This window comes from Leptonychotes weddellii, chromosome 3 (assembly GCF_054177405.1).
Source record: "Leptonychotes weddellii isolate Sample4059 chromosome 3, ASM5417740v2, whole genome shotgun sequence".
Taxonomy (NCBI): Eukaryota; Metazoa; Chordata; class Mammalia; order Carnivora; family Phocidae; genus Leptonychotes; species Leptonychotes weddellii.
Window position 1 is genome coordinate 125,376,536 of NC_138371.1, and position 19,449 is coordinate 125,395,984.

The following is a 19,449-nucleotide window of genomic DNA, read 5'->3' on the forward strand; positions in this document are numbered from 1 at the left end:
GGCCTCTGGTTCCATTGCAGCCGGCATAGATTTGATGTTTCGGGTGATGATTTTCTGGCAGATGGCAGCAAAGTGTCTTGAGGAAGATGTGACTTTCCTAATTTGCGCAAAGGTACTACTGCGGTCCTTGTTAGGTTATTTTTTATAAGTCTTGCAGATTTCCCCATCCCTTCTGATCTTGCTACACTATGTGAGGAATCAGTCAAAGCCCCTGTGCCACTAATTATTTTGTAAGTTGGGCACGTTCGTGTTGGCACATAGCTTCTTGCACACACTTTGTGTGTGATTGTGGGACACACGGGAAAGGTGAGTTGTGCAAATTTCATGCAATGCCGCTTAGCATATAACACACAGCAAGAGCCAAAAACATGGTTCTTCCTTTCACCTGGTAATTCTACTTCCAGAAATCAACTTTGAGGGAAGAATCAGAGAAGAGCAAAGAAATAGATTTATGAACGAGGATAGATTTATGAGCAAGGATATTTTTCCTTACAGCATCATCTATCATTAAAAATGTGGGAAGCAATAAAATGATAAAAATAGGAGAATGAATGAACAAATGGTATATCCATATGATGGAATATTGTACAGCTGGTGTTATTTACAGTCAAGATTATTTTAGGATACAGAAGAAAGCAGGATCCCAAACTATATGTGTAGTGTGGGTCCAACTTTGTATCCCATATTAATATGTTTATATAAGTAAACACACACACATAAAAACTGGAAAGAAATATACTAAAAAGTTAACGGTGGCTATTTCTGGATGGTAGAATTACAAGAGATTTTTGTCCTTTTATGCTTATTTTAACTTTCCAACTTCTTTGAAATGAGTATATATTGCTTTTATAGTCACAAACATTTTTCCCTGAAATATATCTATACATCTTGGTAGTCTATGTTGAGTGTTAGGAAAGGTCCTTTCTTGGGCTCTCAGTCCACCTCCCCACCCCCCAGCACAAGGAGAGTTCAGGGCCGTCCAACCTTCTGTCAGCCTTTACTTGCTCTTCTTACCTTCCAGACTCGGGGTTCCGGGCTGACCCCTTCAGTGGGCAGTGCGGGCAGTGAAGGGACAAGGCTCCAGGCCCTGCTACACCAGCCCCCCATGTCCTCCCCCAGGGTGGGGTGGGCAGTCCATCTTCTCATCCAGAAACAAAACCTGGATGCCCTAGGCCTCACACAGGAAATGCCAGGTGAGTTGTATGTGAGAGTCTTTGAGTAAACCAGTTATCCGGTAACCCTTCACGAGAGGCTCTTCTCCAGAGTTTAAAGACTGTTTAAGCACACAACTTGGATCTCGTTAGATTTTCTTTATCTGGTAACTTCCTCTTGTCAGGGCGCTGCCTTGCCTTTTTGCTCTGTTGCAAATGAAAATCAAAGTCGTTTTTTCCTTTTAAAATTATTTTCAGGTTGAATTTTGATCCATTACTCCTTCGCTGGATGTGGAAGGCCCCGGGGAGATTTATCAAAATGAATTTCTATTTGAGTTCTTATCTGAGGGTTAGCAGAAACAACTGGTATTTTCACAAGCTGGAAAGAGGCCAGTGTCAGGTGTCACAAATACGACAATAAAAAGGGAAAATAGAATTCATTCCCTATGAGGCTCCGCAATGATAAAAACATAATGAAAAACTTGGATATTTATTTATTTATTAAGATTTTATTTATTTATTTGACAGAGAGAGACACAGCGAGAGAGGGAACACAAGCAGGGGGAGTGGGAGAGGGAGAAGCAGGCTTCCCGCGGAGCAGGGAGGCCTGTGCGGGGCTCGATCCCAGGACCCTGAGATCCTGACCTGAGCCGAAGGCAGACGCTTAACGACTGAGCCACCCAGGCGCCCCAAAACTTGGATATTTAAAGAGAGCTCTCTACCTTTTAAACTTGATCTTCTGATGACATGATATAAGTATATCTCTATGCATATGCGTATATACATAGAAAGTCATTCTGCTTCCAAGAAAGTTAGACCCCAAGGGTTCATAAATTTCCGGTCTCCTATCCAATTACTCCTTTGCTCAGGTGGTGTCCGCCACAGGGCCAAGAGACTTCTAGGAAAGGGAGACAGAGCAAGTAAGTCTACAGCTCTTCCCTCAGGTAAATTATGATTCAATTTGAAATGTTTTGCAACTTCTGGTGAGTCTATAACTATTTCAAAATAAGTTTAAAGAAGGGTGCCTGGGTGGCTCAGTTGGTTAAGCATTTGCCTCCGGCTCAGGTCAGGATCCCAGGGTCCCTGCTCAGTGGGGGCGTCTGTTTCTCCCTATGCCCCTCCCCCTGCTCATACTCTCTCTCTCAAATAAATAAATAAAAAATCTTAAAAAAAAAGAAAAGTTAAAAGAAGGTAAGTGAGAAGGATAAACATAAGGAGCCAGGGGATTATGTAGATTGAACGCACCGATTGCAAGTCTGCCACCATCTCTAGATCTGTGACCCGGAGGTAAATGTAGATGCTGGTCAGTGGGGGGTAACGGGCTTACAAGTAGAGGGTAGAGTGCGTGCAGAGACACCGGAAGTGAAAAACGCGGTTCTACCTTTCCACCACCAGACCAAGGAAGCAACACTTGTATTTTCCTTGAACACTTTTTGGGGTTAGGTTGGGGGAAGGGATGTTGCTAGCGTTGGTTGTGTGGGGTTATTTTTTGTTTTGTTGTTGTTGTCGTCATTGTTGTTGACTTTTCAATGGCTTGGTGTAGATGTCTGTCCCTGGCGTTGCAGCTGAATTCCAGTGTGGACACTCGAGTTCCTTTCCTCACCACTGACTTGCCCAATGCCCAGGGCTGAGTTGGGTCAAACAAGTGCAACAACTCTGAGGGATCAAGTGTGCAGCCAACGGAGGATTCTTTCTTAAGTTCATGTCATGAATTCGTGCACCAGCCTCTGCTTGGGCCACCAGCCACTGATGAGTAAAATGACCTCAGCGACCAGATGCCAAGCAGAAGGCCTTGCCCTCGAGACAGTGTTGCTTCACTGGTTCTGCCTGCCCCGGATGCTGAAGCTAGACCAAACCTTTTTGGGCGAGATTCTCAACCAGCCAAAACTTTGCAAAAGCCAACATTTCTGGTCAGGGAACCTTGGCTACTTCCACGAGCCTTTTGGAAGCACAAAAGCTGGTCCCCCACAGCGAGTGGTTGCCCGGCACACAGCTCTGAATGGAGTGCTTGGCAAATCCCTTTCGCTTCACCCTGTAACGGGAGCTCAGGCTCCCTCTCTGGCAAGAACACACTGGAAAATTCCCCGGACGTAGAGAGCTGGCTCTATTTCCTAGCAATTCTACGAAGTTCTCTCTCTGTGATGGTAAAAATGGAGCAGCCTACACATCTTCAGATCACTGGGATCTAAAACAAAGAGTCCCCAGGACATTCTGACAAGAAACAGGCAGGGCCCTACTTTTCAGCCTGGAGCTTTCAGAATTTAGAATCAATCTGGCCTCCAAGGTTCGGTCACAGTGACTGCTTCAACTCGGGGCCTGCTGGGACGTTAGTGGGTCCCCGAATATTTTGAATTTCTTGGCAAAGCTGTCCCAGACCGTGTAACCTTCGTCATCTGAAAGCAAAGACAAATAGCTACGAGATTTACAGAGAAATAAAGCTGGGGGGCGGGTGAGGGGAATCAAGCAGCCCTGGGAGCATAGCTTCAAGTTCGACAGACTCGGAATCGATTCTGCCGATGTGTGACCTTAGGGGCAAATTCTGTATTTTCTTTAAATCCTAGTTCTTCATCTGAAAAGCAATAGAAAACGCAGTGCCTACGTGATAAGGTCAACATGAGGATGGCTAAGTAAACACGCAAAGTGCCCAGGAGGCACTCCCAGATTCTTAGCCTTCTCTCTTTCCTCCTGCTCTCCACCCCCTTCTCTGGTCTCCAGAGCTATGATTTTCAAACTTTTAACTGCTGGAACTTTATTTTTTTTTTTAATGTTTAAAAACATTTTATTCATTTGTCAGAGAGAGCGCACACAAGCAGGACGGGTGGCAGGCAGAGAGAAACAGGCTCGAGACCGACGCAGGACTTGACCCCAGGACTCTGCAACATGGCCCGAGCCGAAGGCAGACGCTTAACCGACTGAGCTACCCAGGCGTCCCTCACTGCTGGAACTTTAAAAAAAAATTTCAAATGAATGTGTAGGTAGAAGCCCAACATAGAAAACAGATAAACGCCCCAAGCGGCCGCCAAGGAAGGCCTTGCTTTGTCCCCTCTTCTCCTCCGTGGAAGCTTCCTGCAGTTTCGGTGCCATCGGGCTGGTCTTTCTCGTTTGCTGGGAGACCCTGGGGGAATAGGGGCACTGTTGATTGCTGCCCTTTGTGCTACTTCCCACCTTCCACTGCTTCCACTCCTCCCAGATCCGGGCAACTGGAATCTTCCCGTGGAGGGCTCCGGTGTGTCTTAGGTTTAAATGAAAGCACTTTGGGTCAGAGTTCTTTCTATGCTGGTGAACGCACTTTTAGGAGGGACAGTGCGACTATCACCTGAGAGCTCTTGCTGAGCCCGGGGCGTGATTGTTCTCATGCAGGAGTTTGGTGAGAGCTGTGTGAGTTCTTGTTTTGTGCTCATGTGTCAGAAATGGGGGAGGTGCTTGGTGCCCACCATACTTACTCGGGTTGGTGTGCTTACCAGATTTTTCTTGACACATGAGAAGGACGGATGGAATTAGTCGTGTCAGTGCAAGAAGGGGGTCAGAGGGTAAATCACAAGACGCTTCGTTGTGAACCAAGCTCCAGTGTGACCCGGGCTGTTGTAGGGCCCGGGTCTGCTGTACGTGCCTCTACCTCTGGAGGTAGGCTCTGCACGAGGCTGTTCCTATAGGGACTGCCTCAGAGCATGCCCAGCTGGGTGGGGAAGCCCCAGAGCCATGAGGGCTCTGGCAGGTGCGGCCCACACCCCACCCCCACAGCTTGCCCTACTTCTGCCTCCTTCTCGGGTTGCCCACCATTTCCTTTCCCGCAGGATCATCTATCTGGAGGCTTGTGAGAAGGGGCACCGTCCTCCCTCCGAGGGAGGAGAAATATTTGAGGGCTGGGAAAAGGGCTTCTTTTCCTCTCTGTGTCTCTGATTATAGATTGCTGGGTCTGGAGGACAAGGATAACCTGGAGTCCTGCCCTGAGCCGGGAGTTGGAATGTACAGTAGTGCTTTCAAGACCTTAGTCATCAGTAAACAAAGCTATTATGCTCTGTGTCTCATGTGCTCTCTCTTCTGCTGGGTCGCCTGTGGTTGCCATGGATATGGCTTTGTCTTTGGAGGCCTATAACCAAGGAGGATTTAAGTAAATCCTCGTGGGTCAATATTTCCATACCCCACCCCACCTCACTGCACAACCCCCCCACCCCCCAAGAAAATAGAGAGAGAGAGAAGGAAAAAGAAAATAAGGCCACCCTTAAACAACTCCAAGAAATCCTAAACAGTTCTGCAGTCATCACCAAAACAACAACAGACACTCCAGGCTTTAATTGCGGGACTTAAAGGGCACGCATTTTTAAACAGTACTCAGAATTAGAAAGATGAGGTGCATTAATGGTTCTGATTGCAGCAAGTGCAAATGATGGTATTTCCCGGTTGAGTGTTTTGGACAATATAAAGTTACATTTTGTTTTCTTGCCAGTGCTTAGTTTTTAGAATGCTTCTTGATCTGCTGTTTCGAAGATGTGTCATATTCCCGCATATAAACGAACCTGTGTTTCAAGCAAACAGTAGTTGTTTCTGACACGGAGGATTCGGTGACACTTGGGAATGACTACGGAAGATGGGTAGATTGATTGAAGAAGGCTAAAAAAGGAAAGAAGATTGGGTCCTGGGCAGGAATTGAAGGGCTCCAGTGTCTTTGTTTGAAAACACATGCACACTATCCCGGGATTGCTCATAAGTCACTCCAGAGAAAGGTGCTGTCTGTCACCTGGTAAAGCAGAGGTCAGAGGCTGAGAGCTGGGATGCGGCCACAGCCCCTCAGTGCTTCGGTTCTTCACTCAAGGGCTGCATCCTTTTTTTTTTTTTTAAAGATTTTATTTATTTATTTGACAGACAGAGAGAGAGGGAACACAAGCAGGGGGAGCGGGAGAGGGAGAAGCAGGCTTCCCGCCGAGCGGGGAGCCCGATGCGGGGCTCGATCCCAGGACCCTGGGATCATGACCTGAGCCGAAGGCAGACGTTTAACGACTGAGCCACCCAGGCGCCCCAAGGGCTGCATCCTTTTTAATGGGATGCCCTCCGTGTATGTCTCTTCGTGTGTGTTTCCAGGGCCCACACTGCCTCGGCCAGAGAGGCAGGCTGTGGACGCAGTGTGGAAGGGGCTGCGTCCATAGCAGTGTGCAGGCTGCCATCACCAAGCTGCCCCCTTTCCTCACGGTAACAACCTGGGGTTTGGTCGTCCATCCCGCTGGCTTCCCTGGTCACTGTCATTGGCAGCAAGACACGTCCAATGAAGAAGTTGAGTCTGAGCTGCCGTTATCCAGTGACCTCTTCCACTGAAGGGGGAAAAAGTGATGTTCATTTCCTTTCTGTGGGCTTGAGTTTTCACGTGTTTGTACTTAAACTCTGGATTAATCCACAGCCTCTCCTTGCTTGCCTTCCGCAGCTCGCCCCAATCTCTGCCCACTGTGTTACCTGGCAACCTCTGGACCTTCCCGAGTGGAGGATTATGACTCTCCTGCTTTGACTCCAGGTGACCTGGTGCAAAGCCCCCTGTGATTGTCAGGAACAGAGAGGGTGATAACGCTGCTGGCTATTGCCCCCAGGGTCAGTGGTGGCCTGCCTGGACAAAGAAGGGAAGCTCACGCTTGAGCTGCCTCTGGGGGGCTCTAGGAGAAATGGCCTGCCTCCTAGACCAGGTGTGAGTTGGCTTCCACCTGGCTCCCATCCTGCCTCCAACTGCCTGGGAGGCTGAGGCAGTGGTCTAGAGTGGCGGGCCAGCAAACAGAAGCCCAGCTTCTGGGTTTGATGAGGTCTATGGGAGGTGTGTCTGGGAGACCCAAGACAACTTTGGGATGTCCCCAGAAAAACAGCTACTGGGTTGGCTGAGCTGCCCTGTCAGACTCTCGATGAAATTCTGGTCCTCTAGGCTTCCATAACAGTTCTTCTGGGGTCACCGCCAAATGGGATAGATTTCATGGAAAAGCTGAGGGGTATGCTGATCCTTCCTTGGCGTCAGGCTGAGAGAGGCAATTTTGATCTGGGTTAAAAGGAGTTTTCTGATTTTCCAAGTTGGTAGGATGGAATGGGGGGATGTCTGGGTGGTTTGGATTTGAGGGTGACTTAAAAGGACCCAGGAAGGTTATGAACCTTTAAATAACATCCTATCTGTACCATTACAAAAAAATCACAAGAAAGAAAAGGCAAAAGCAGCCAACGAACGTGGTGTAGAGGGAAAGCCACCATAGCTCGGATTTTAAATGAACACAAACAAAAGATGGAAGGAGGGGCATGTAATGAAGGGTGTCACAAAAGAATAGCAGGAATCTGTATATTAGTGTCAGGAAAACTGAAGTCCAGAATATGCTAAGACTTGTGAAATAGCAGCTGACATGAGAATAATGCTCTGTAGTTTGCAAAGCATTTTCATGTAAATGATCACATGGATCCTCATAATAATCCTGCGGGGTGGTAGGGGGTGGTGGTGGGGGGGAGGAGTTATTATCCTCAGAGTGTGTGGGGACTTCTCAGAGGCAAAGCTGGGATTTGAGCCCAGATCATCTTGGGCCAAATGCTGGGTCTTTCCACCACACCACATCACTTTCTGTTACATGCTCTGAAGTATATTTAGAGAAAGATGGGGCGGGGCCATGATTCAGGAGACTGTGTACTGCCGGCAGGTGATAGAAAGCAAAACTAGTTGCTTCTATAGTTTTTTCAATTCATCACGAAGCAACACAATCTTCGGAGGATAGAATAAATTTCTTAAGGCGGATGAGACCTTCAAGGAGAGTTGATTTCTCCAACCCCAGGCCTGGTCATTGTGGATGGCTGTTCCAAAGGGACCTGAGTCTCTCTTGTATGGTGCTTACTCCAGAAATTACTCGCTCGGTATCTGTGTTCCCTACTAGGCTTAGTGTCTTGAAGGCGGGTACTATGGCCATCCTGTCCATCATGGTATCCCCTTTGGCTGCCCAGGCAATGAATAAATCACTAACCACAGACCCACCATGGGAGGTATGCCACAGAGAGAGGCAGAAGTCCTCATGATTTACCAAAAAAGAGAAAAGGTAGATTCTAGAGTCTACTTGCCAATGAGCTGACATTAGTCTCTAAAGTATTTATGTTCATTTCAATGATAAAACTGAGACCCAAATATATAAATTGAGTCACATGAGCTCATCTCAGTCATCCCAGAGGCCTGATCAAAACCTCTATTTTGGGTCAGTCAAGGCTGAGATTAGGCCTTCGGGGCTGCAATGTCATAAACGCAGGAAAGAAAGGGTTTCAAAGCAAGAATCTTTTGTTTTAGACTCAAGGCTCTGCTTTTAGAATAAGTTGTTCTATTAAGTATTCAGGCTTAGTAGAAGAAGCTTTACTTTCTGCTTGGCTAGAAGGTACATATTTTAGAGAAGGTGGGAGAAGATGCATTTTTTAAAAGATTTTATTTATTTATTTGAGAGAGAGCATGAGAGAGCACAAGTGGGGTGAAGGGCAGAGGGAGAAGCAGACTCCCCGCTGAGCAGGGAGCCTGATGTGGGACTCGATTCCGGGACTTTGGGATCATGACCTGAGCAGAAAGCAGAAGCTCAACTGACTGAGCTCAACTGACTGAGCCACCCAGGACACGTTTAACACCAAAGCTAAGCGAGACTGTCAGTTATCAGTACTTACCATTGTGACCACAGGCACCGCTCACACTAGTGTGAACACAGGCAGAATGCTCTCTAGAAGAGATTGGGCTCAGCGGAAGCCAGATTTCCAGAGATTTCTTAAGCTCCTCTCTTCTCAGGAAGGACATTAGTTAAGATTAAGCTTCTCATCTCTTTTCCTGACCTCCAGGCACACCTTTCCAGCTCCATGCACGAACTTTTGTGGGGCTGGAAGGACTTTGTGCTGAGTCTGTCTCAAGGCTTCTTCTCCTTTATTTCCCGGGAGTCACGAGGGTCTTCCCTTTACCCCTCAACACATCCGGGTGTTCCCACCCCAGAGCCCTGGCACCTACTGTTTCCTCTCCCGGAACCCTTCTCTAGCTTGTTATCCTCACCACTGGCTTGGTGTTATTCAGGCCTCAGCTCGGAATCTCCCGGCAGAGACCTGCCTGACCCATTCCCCTTGTATTTTCCTCATAGCGCTTTCATCACAATACAAAATTGTTTAATTTCTCTTCTCTCCCTTCTCCCTCCCCTTCTTCTCTCTCCCTCCTTCCTTGTGCCGCCTCTTCTTCCTTGTTTGTCTCCTCCACTAAAATGGGAGCTCCGCGAGGCAGCCCCTTATCTGTCTTGCTCGCAGATGTATCTCAGGGCCTGGGATGGCACCTGAGCAGGTGCTCAACATACATTGGTTGTGCGAATACGTTGACTCGCCCCACCTTCTTCCTTGGCTGCTTCCATTTAGAGCACTTGCGGACAGTACGATCATCTATTTTCAACAAAGGGGAAACGAGGGAAGGGAAATGGAGATCATTTGAAAGCACTTTGATATCAGTAAATAGTCTTAATGTTCGAGGGGTCTCTGATAACCTGAAAACAATCCACAGGGACAGGCTCAGATCATCAGTTCTGGAGCCCTCTCTAAGGCAGAAGGAACTGTGCTTCTGTCTTGCAGTAAATGACACCTCAGGGAAAGCTGAGGAAAGGGAATGGGGTGAGTCCATCTGGGAACGAAAAAAACACTGCTGGCAGTAGATAAGCCTGCTCAGGGTCTCTCAAAATATCCTTTCTTCAGATCATGCTGTGCCACCTGATCGGTGTCCATGGGCAAAATCAAGGTTGGAAGGAGTTAGGAGAAGGCCAAGGATAGGCAGTGAAAGAGAAGCTTGGGTGGCCAAGGAAGCTGAGGAAAACATGTCCCAGCAGGTACTGGCTTAAAGCTAAGCATTTCCGCTGATTTTACTGCCCAGTGTGGGCATGCCCCCTCTTAACCTCAGTTTGACCAAACGGGTGGGGGGTGTTACTGCTGACTTTCTTAGTGGGGAAGGAAGGAAGCCGTGAGTCTATCAGCCATCTTTTGGAACAAGATCCCAACTAACAGTCAATTAAATGAAATTCTGAACTTCAATGCAGGGCTGCACAGCAGCTAGGACGTCATTGATCCACTTGCCTTTTCCTCGTTGTTCTGCCATTTTGGACATTGCCCTCATCTGGACTATCACGTCCATACTTAAGCCAGAAGAGGAAAAGAAGGGGAAGGCACTCAGCTTTCAAGCTCACCATGAAGAAGGCACACACATATTCTCCATTCATATCCCATGGGCCAGCACTTTGTCCATGGATGTACCTCGGTGCAAAGGAGTCTGGGAAATGTGGTCTTGAACTGGGTGGCCACACCCCAGCTAAAAATTGTACAACCATGAAAGAGGAGGAAAAGATGTATCCGGAAGCAGCATCTCTGCTACAGGTGACTGGAGGAAATGATGGCAAAATGCCTTGTGAATACAGTGATGGTTTTCCTTTGTAACTGGCCTAGGGAGGAAAATCAATTAGAAATTGAGAGGCTCTCTGCCAGGTCTTTGCACAGCAAACTATAGATTTTGATAAACGGACCAATGAAAATTTCTCCCTAGCAAGAATATAAAGCCCAGTGATAATAAAGCATACAAGTGCCATAAAACATATGTGTAACAAGTTTGAGGTCTTCGTCAGAATGCAGCACCCACCAGGTAATTTACCTAAGTACCTTACCAGGTCAGAGTACCGCTTCCTGCTTCCACCATCAACCATTTGGAATTACTATAAAGCAGGTCTGCTGTGGAGTCTAAATCTAGAAATACTAGAATGTAAGCTCCGGAGATATTAAATCTGAGGCAGGCAATTATTCATTCCACGTGTAACTACTAGGTATTGAACGCATCATGCTGTACTATTGGGGTGGGGCAGCTGTGCTCTTGAGAAGGACAGAGATGCACCTCAAGAGTTCAGTAACAGAAGATGTGCATATGAATGAGGGTATTCATTCATTCAACAAATATTTATTGAGCACATACTTAAAAAAAAAAGATTATTTATTTGAGAGAGAGCATGAGCAGGAGAAGGGGCAGAGGGAGAATCTCAAGCCAACTCCATGCTGAGTGCAGAGCCCGACGTGGGGCTCAATCTCACCACCCTGAGATCATGACTTGAGCAGAAATCAAGAATCCCACGCTTAACCGACTGAGCCACCCAGGTGTCCCTTGAACACCTACTTTGAGTCAGACTCATGGTATTATGACAAGGCTGGGACATATTGATGAACAAGCTAGACAGGGTTCCTGCCTCAGAGTGTATATTCTAGTGTGAGGAACAAGGCAGGAAAGAAGAAAGCAAGCATGTGAACAGACAGGATACTATATAGTGATAAACACCATGAAGGAACCAAATAGAGTGATGATGGAGAACTTGGGGAGTGAATAGGAGGGTCAGTGAGGGCCTTTCTGAGGTGATGGTTGAAACCTAAAGGATGAGAAGCCAGCCACATAGGGAGCCAGGAGCAGGGAGGTAGGAAAGAGCTTGTGTGTTAGTGGGACAGCAAGGAGACCAGTGTGGCTGGAGAGTGTTGAGTGAGGGGACACTGATTGAGATTGACAGGGGAGGGCTGGTTCCAGAGAGTTTCTGGAAGGGGTGGAGCTTGAGCTGATCGTGGCCCGACAGGTAAGGCTTGAGTCTGAGAGAGGGAGACGTTCGCAAAGTAGGATGAGCTGTGAAGGGCTTGAGCCAGGTATGTGCTGGCCCAAGGTGGTGGGTAAGAAGGGTTCATAAGTGGGAGTAGTGAGAGAAAAGTCTGGAAAGGCAACGTCGGGAAAATTCTGGAAGGTCTAATAGGCCAAGGAGCTTGAATTCTCAAGAACAATGTGCAGCCATTTGGGCAGGAGAGAGACATGCTCAAAGCATGATTTTAGAAAGATTTTCTATAAGCTAGTTAGTGGCTTCTCATTCTTAGCACTGTTACTGTTTTGGGCTGGATCATTCTTTGTTGTGAAAGACTTTCCTGTGCATTGCAGGATGTTTAGCAGCATCCCTGGTCTCTAGATGCCAGTAGCTGCCCTCTTAGTCATGACAACTAAACATGTCTCCAGATATGGCCAAACGTCCTGGGGGGGGGGGGAAGGGCAAAATCACTTCTGGTTGAAACCAATACTTTTTTTTTTAATTGGTTTTGTTTTTCTTTATTTTATTATTATTTTTTTTGAAATCAGATTTTGGACTTGAAATATCTTGATAATTGACTGTTTTCTTTCACTATGATTGTGTGGACATAGGAACTACACATTTAAATAGGAAGGCAACCTTAGTTCTAGTTGCTGAATATTTTTTTACTTAAATTTTAAGAAAAGTTTATACAAAGCTTATACAAGTAAGTTTAATTCACTCCAAAATGAGGCTTTGAAAGGCCTGAGGGATCTTTCTTCTGTACATCCATCCCTTGACATTTCTGGTCTTTTTTCAGTGTGTCTTTCTCTCCTCAGCCCCTGTATCTGGGAGGTGGGGGAGGTGAGGCACAGAAGGACGGGCCCTTTTCCAGTGAGGAGATGTGGACCCTGAGCTGAAAAAACATTAAGGAGGATTGTTTTGAATTTTTTTTTTCAGGTCCCTACATTTAAATTAGCTTTGTGGGAACTCTTTGGGATTAACTCCCCCTCAAAACACCTCCTAAAATATATCCTTTCAGTGCTTCCCTTCTCTAGATGATATTTGAAAGATACACAATATGAAGAAATCCAGAGAAAATTTATTTTTAAAATCTATTTATCTTCCTATGTCTTTTCAATAGCGAACGGGGTTGAGTCCCCTCCCGTGCCCCCTACCCCCCAATTCATGTCCACTTGGAACTTCAGATTTGGAAATAGTCTTTGCAGATGTAATTAGTTAAGGTGAGATCATACTGGATGAATGTGGATCCTAAACCCAAAGAATGGTGGGCTTAAAAGAAGAGGAGGGGAGGGACGCCTGCGTGGCTCATTCTGTTAAGCCCAGGGTAAGCAACCCAGGGTCCTAGGTCTGAGTCCCGCATTGGGCTCCTTCCTCTGCAGGAAGCCTGCTTCTCCCTCTCCCACTCCCCTGCTTGTGTTTCCTCGTCTCGCTATGTCTCTGTCAAATAAATAAATAAAATCTTTTAAAAAAAAAAGAAGAAGAGGAGGGAACACGGAGAGACACACTGGGAAGGAGGCCATGTGAAGAAGGAGGCAGAGGTGGGAGTGAGTCAGTACAAGCCAGAGAACACCAAGGATTGTGGGGAGCCACCAGAAGCTGGGAAGAGGCAAGGAAGTATCTTCCCCTACAGCCACCTGACACCTTGGTTTTGGACGTGTAGCCTCCAGAACCCTGACAGAATCGATCTCTGTTGTTTTAGGCCATGCAGTTTGTGGTAATTTGCAGTAATTACAGCCCTAGGAAACCAATACAAATGGTTATTTTATAATCGGGTTTAGTTTTTTATTAACACATGGGCTTGCTAGTTTCTGCTTCAGACTCCTTGCTTTTCGGAGCTGGCATGAACCTGCAGGGAAAGGTTAACCTTTGGCCACATGCTTCACCGCGGCTGGATTGGCTTTCAACATGACCGCTGCAAGTTCATTCCCACGGCACCCAAACCACAGCCCGAATTCTGTGCGACAAACAGGTTTCCTGTCAGAAGGCTGCACGTGGCAGTAATGCTTCCTTGAGACCAAATTCCAAGACCTGGGAGAGCTGCGCAGTCCTCTGCGGTGGGGGGTGGTGGGTCATGGCTCCAGTCTTCTAACTAGAGGAGAGGATCCAGCAACCCTAAATTAAAAGAGAAGGGGGGAGGCATCTGGTCAGGTCCCAGAGAAAAACAGTGGGAGGTGAGTCAATGGATAACGGGTGTGGGAATAGGAGGGAGAAGCAAAGGGTGAAGGGGTTGGGGGGGGCGGAAGAGTGGAATGTCAGGGGGTGGCAGGGGGTGGCAGGGGGTGGCAGGGGGAGTGGGGGAAGAGAACGAGAAGCAGGACAGCTGAATCCTTTCAAGAGGAGAGGAAAATGGTCTTAATTTGCCATAGGCAAAAACAAAAAAGGAAGATTACACAACATTTTTAATGACAGTGTTTCTGTCACTCACCCTGATAGTAGTAATTATGTCTATTATGCAGATTTGATGGGGAAGGTGCTGTACTGCTAGCCGGGGCTACGGAGGGGATTCATGGAGGAGGTTTTGTCTCTACCAAATAGAGCCTGGGAGGTCTGGACATTCTCATTTATAATTCTGCAAATACACAGTTTCTTAGGAAATAAGCTCTTCAAATGAACTAAAACAGGTAGACATTTTCTCCTCCTTTAAGCTGTGTTCTTACTACGTCCTGTGTTTATTTTTCTGCTGTTGGAGGGGGGTAGACACTTGCCTGGCTTGATCTTTAGCCAAAAGAAATAATTTGCACACATGTTTTTAGAGGAGAAGTAAGTGGATATATTGCTTGTCTGGAAAACAACTCAGAAATTCATCTCAACTTTAGGTGAAGAATGAGAGGTGATGTGGGGGGTATTGGGTGGGAGCTCACGGTCCCCAGGGCAGCCAGAGCAAACATGACCTGCTCTTGGCATTGGACAATTTTACCTCATTTAGAAACATTTATTCAGCACTTTTTTTTTTTTAAAGATTTTATTTATTTATTTGACAGAGAGAGAGAGCGAGAGCAGGAACACAAGCAGGGGGAGTGGGAGACGGAGAAGCAGGCTTCCTGCCAAGCAGGGAGCCCAATATGGGGCTCGATCCCAGGACCCTGGGATCAGGACCTGAGCCAAAGGCAGACGCTTAATGACTGAGCCACCCAGGCGCCCTATTCAGCACTTTTGTGTGTCAGGCGCTGGAATAGGGGTTTTGGATATAAAAATGGCTTTTAAGAAGGGGTCTAGTGTTTAGTAGAAAGACTGATGATTAATTTTTCATTCATTCATTCGTTCATTCATTCATTCATTCATTCATTCATTCTTGACTTCCTTCCATGTGCCAGAGACCGTTCTAGCACTCAGGGTACAAGGGTAAGCTGAGCAGATGAAGGCCTGAAATCGAGGAGGTATGTGTTGAGCGGATGGAGGAGACCTCCATTGGGCCTGGGGGAGTCAGAAGCTTTCCCAGCACATCTGACAAAGCCCGGAAGGTGCTGAGGACTGCTGGCTCCCCTTTTAGCTGAGACTTCAACGCGCTGTTTCAAAATTTATATGTGATATATCACATTTGTACTTCCTAATCACTGAAAAGGGAACTGGCAGAGATAACCCAGCATCTTCAGCAGAGGACGAACCTTAAGATGAGGTGTTTTTTTCTTTTTATGAAGTCTTTTAAAGGTTTTTATTTATTTATTTGAGAGAATGAGAGAGAGAGAGAGAGAGCATGAGAGAGGGGAGGGTCAGAGGGAGAAGCAGACTCCCCGCTGAGCAGGGAGCCCGATGGGGCACTCGATCCTGGGACTCCAGGATCATGACCTGAGCCAAAGACAGTCGCTTAACCAGCTGAGCCACCCAGGTGCCCAAGATGAGATTTTTTTGTTATTCATCTGCTCACGCCTGCTATCCAGACTTGTCCACCCTGCAAGTGCTATCTCCCTGTGGCTGATGACCCCAAAGGCATGATCCCTGAGCTCCAGGTTCTCTGTCCACTTGCTAGCTGCATGTGGCCACCTCCCAACCTCGGTGACTGGCATCTTCCAGACATCTTACTAGCCTGGGGCCACCTGGCATTCCTCTTCTCGCTCTCCTCATGCTGGATTGTTCCCTGAACTGTCTCCTCCTCACCACTGCTTGGGACTGACTTTCCCTGTGCATATGACCAGAGAGCTTGTGTATTTGCCCAGGATGTGAGGAGCCAGGGAGGGCCTGGGTGGCTCCCCAACAGCCTCCGGGCCTTCCCTTTACAAGCAGGGCGTGCAGTCCCCGGCGCATGGCCCATGGCGCGGGCAGAGAGAGGAGGAAGCTCCTTTCCCTGATTACTCCCTGGAGGGTTTCTTGAGCTCTCCTACCACCATTACTACGAAAAGCAGGTGGGTTATCTCCAGCTCTGGTGGGTTTCACATTCTTAGGCTGTGAGGATCCATTAGAGACTCCCTCCAAGGACTCAGGACAGAAGAAACATTTTGACAGCAGCTGTGCTAGGCCTGAGAGTACCAGGGAGAGGTGGGGAGGGGGACCCCTGCCTGACAAACTCCCTCGTGCCTTCAGAGGTCATGGGCTCCTGGCAGGGGGGAGGTTGGGCTACTCTGTCATCTCGGTAGGGTCACCACTCCTGCTGCGGGGCCCCTCTTTTTGACCTTAGTGTTGGTATTTTTCTGGCTGGGAGACAGAAGGCGGCGGGATTGGCCGTGTGTGCCCTGGTGGTGTGGGAGGCTCAGCGTTTGCCCCACGACTCCTGCTAAATGAATCATGTTAACCTAATACTTAGAAGCAGCCTCCTTCTGCACCATGGCTACACCCAAAACCAGGCGAGGAGGACCTTCTGAGCCAGGCTCCCTGTTCCTTGGCAGGGCCTCACTCCGGGTCCCACCTCCTGCCTTCTGTACGAATGCTGTCACCCCTGAAACGGAGACATCCGAGGGCCATCACTAATTCACTAGGTGTCTTCCTTCAGCCTGGGCATGCATTTTTAATTAACTTTTATATCAAGACTCAGGTGACACAGCCCTACCCCCTTCTTTGTCCTCATGGAGCATAGCTGAAGTCAGCTGTGAGCTGTTTTTCCACACAGAGGAGCTCTCTCCAGCCTCCTCCCTGCAAAGGAGCACCTGCTACTTATTTGAAGCCTATTTTAAATATTTCATGGAATTAATTTCAGATTTAGTACCTTCCCTCAGCTTGCTAGAAGAGTACTTGAGATTAGTAAGTCCAGGCCTCTAATTTTATAGTTGAAAAGAATGAGATTCGAGATGTTAAATCATTTTCCCATGGTCACACAGCAAATCTGTGGTAGGGCCCAAATTAAAACCTAGGTCGTCTGAATCCCAAGCATAAGCCCCTTCATCATATTATGAGGGGTCTAAGATGATACATTTAAATCCAGGCAGTGGCCTGAACCCCCTCAACCCCCAATTCCAAATGAAATCATGAAACAAATCTCTAAAATGACCAAATCTCCAAGAGAAACAGTGAAGTATGGTCATCCATGGAGAGTAATAGTCATTATGTTATTTGGTTCTTTGTTGTTTGGGATCTGTAGTGATAAAAGGGATTAAACTCTCAAAGCAGAAACCAAAGGCACAGGGAGAAAAAGAGAAAATATACAATAAAACCTCAAAGAAAACAGAACCTGGAATATAGATCATAAGTTATGATAGCTTGCATGCAAAACGCCGTCAAAAGTGTGGTACAGAGCGGCCGCAGGGCCCCTTGGAAAAGAGAGACACGATTTCGAATCTCAGTTTTAAGCATTTACTAAGTGTAATTTGGGGGCAGTTCATTTCCCAGAGTTTCAGTTTCCCCCTTTGTAAAATGATCTAACATCTGTATTGGAGTATGGATGTGGCGACTGAGTGAGAAAAAGTGCATGCAGGTACCCAGTGGTGTCTTGCATGCAGCAGGCACTCAGAATGTGCTGGGAGGTGTGATGACATCTAACTTGACTTGCAGGGGAGACCCTGGCATGCTGAGGCCAGACCCAGCCCCGAGCAAAAGTTTTAGAGCAGGACTAGAAGATCTCTGGCTCTGTCCGATCTCTGTCTCTATAGCCCAGTTCTGATCGGGAGTCCAGCTGTGCAGGCCCCAGAGCTGTGGAGGGGCCCGGCTGGGCCAGGTGACTCAGGTGACTCAGGTTTGTCCTTCCTGGTGAGGATTTAGAGCGCTTCCTCTCTGTTCTCAAGCCTTCTAATAGGCTGGTTTTTACCTGTCGGTGCCCAGGAGCAGTTTTGTCTCCAGGGGATATTTGGCAATTTCTTTCTTTTCCTTCTTACCTTCCTTCCTTCCTTCCCTCTTTCTTTCTTTCTTTTCTTTCTTCTTTCTTTCTTTCTTTCTTTCTTTCTTTCTTTCTTTCTTTCTTTCTTTCTTTCTTTCTTTCTTTCTCTTTTCTTTCTTTAAAAAATATTTTATTTATTTATTTATTTGAGAGAGAAGGAGAGCACACAAGCAGGGGGAGGGGCAGAGGGAGAGGGAGAAGCAGGCTCCCTGCTAAGCAGGGAGCCCAACATAGGACTCAATCCCAGGACCCTGAGATCATGACCTGAACTGAAGGCAGATGTTCGACCAACTGAGCCACCCAGGCCCCCCCATTTTGGCAATTTCTGGAGACATTTTTAGTTTCATAACTGGGGGTAGGGTGGAGACCAGGATGCTGCTAAACATTTCACAATGTCCAGAACAGACCTCCCACAACAAAGAACGATCCAGCCCCAAATGTCAACAGTTGAGGTTGAGAAACCCTGTTTTACTACATCAGATGGTGTTTATCCTTTTTAGACAAACATTCAGGTCTGTCTTGGGGATGCAAAGCTAAGCTTCACAGAGGATGGGAGAAAGAGATCTGATTTAGGGGGGCTTGTTTATTTAGTTCGGATTGTACGGTGATTTTTTTCAACCTCTTCAACCTAACCTATGGGTGTCCTAGGCCAGGGCATCAATTTGACCCTTTGATAGACCCCTCTTGTTGCCTATCCTCCTCCCTCTCATAGCAGGATCCTAATTTCCCTTGCGGAACTGCCATCCTGTACTCACTGTCCCTGTGGTTTGGGTGGAGCTGACTGCAGGTGTGGGAATGTGACCATTGTACCATCTGCCCACCGTGGCTGGTTCAGCAAAGGACATGGACCAGTTAATGCCAGAGGTTCCATGAATGGTGGAGGAAGGACTCTCAGTTTCCTCTGCGTACACTGAGCAGAAAGGATACATGCCTCAGGATGCAGAAGCTATCATGCATACAGGGAGATCCATAGTGATAATGGAGGGCCTTCCAGGGAAAGCAGAACAGAGAAATAGCCCCAGTGACAACATTCAAGCCGCACCCAAATATGTCTGTACTATTTACTTATTTGAGCCAATAATTCTCCTCCATTTTAAAAAGCACAAAAGAGTTTTAATTATGTTTCTGTCCTTTGTAACTGAAAGTCCTGATTAAGACAAACCAGGAGGTCAGATGTAGCAAGCTGGGGGGAAGCAGTAGCCCTCTGAGAGCACTTCTCAAACCTGAGAGTTTCCATAGAACCATACTGCTCTAGAAGCATTTTTCTTCCTGGAGGACACTTTGCAGCTTTTATTTTATATTATTATTATTTTTTCTTTGCCTGGCCAACATCTGAATCTCTTTCCTGTAGGAGTCATAGTGGGACTAGAGTTGATGAAACAGCCAGATATATCCCCCCTTCCCAAGAAGACCAGGCTTAGGTACTTCATCTAGAGGTGGCCAATCAGATTCTCTGGCT

At 47.1% G+C, this 19,449-nt stretch overlaps 1 protein-coding gene across 13 annotated transcripts in view; it reads left to right on the forward strand.

Moving 5' to 3' along the window:
* The window catches only part of LOC115941930 (uncharacterized), a 205,740-nt gene that overhangs the window by 6,795 nt on the left and 179,496 nt on the right, over nucleotides 1–19,449 (forward strand). For 2 of the 13 annotated variants that reach the window (XR_014143778.1, XR_014143777.1), the window contains 2 exons: nucleotides 2,695–9,979; nucleotides 10,187–12,188. The exons of 4 other annotated variants lie outside the window; for them this stretch is intronic. Coding sequence is in view for 1 of the 9 variants with exons in the window: in XM_081814948.1 (XP_081671074.1) it covers nucleotides 1,022–1,193; nucleotides 6,568–6,654; nucleotides 9,849–9,979; nucleotides 10,187–10,435 (639 nt within the window). In the remaining 8 variants the exon portion in view is untranslated. Of the gene's footprint in view, nucleotides 1–1,021; nucleotides 9,980–10,186; nucleotides 12,189–19,449 lie in introns of those variants that run through there. 7 more of the 13 variants (XM_081814948.1, XR_014143781.1, XR_014143783.1 and 4 more) reach the window with 7 other exon arrangements.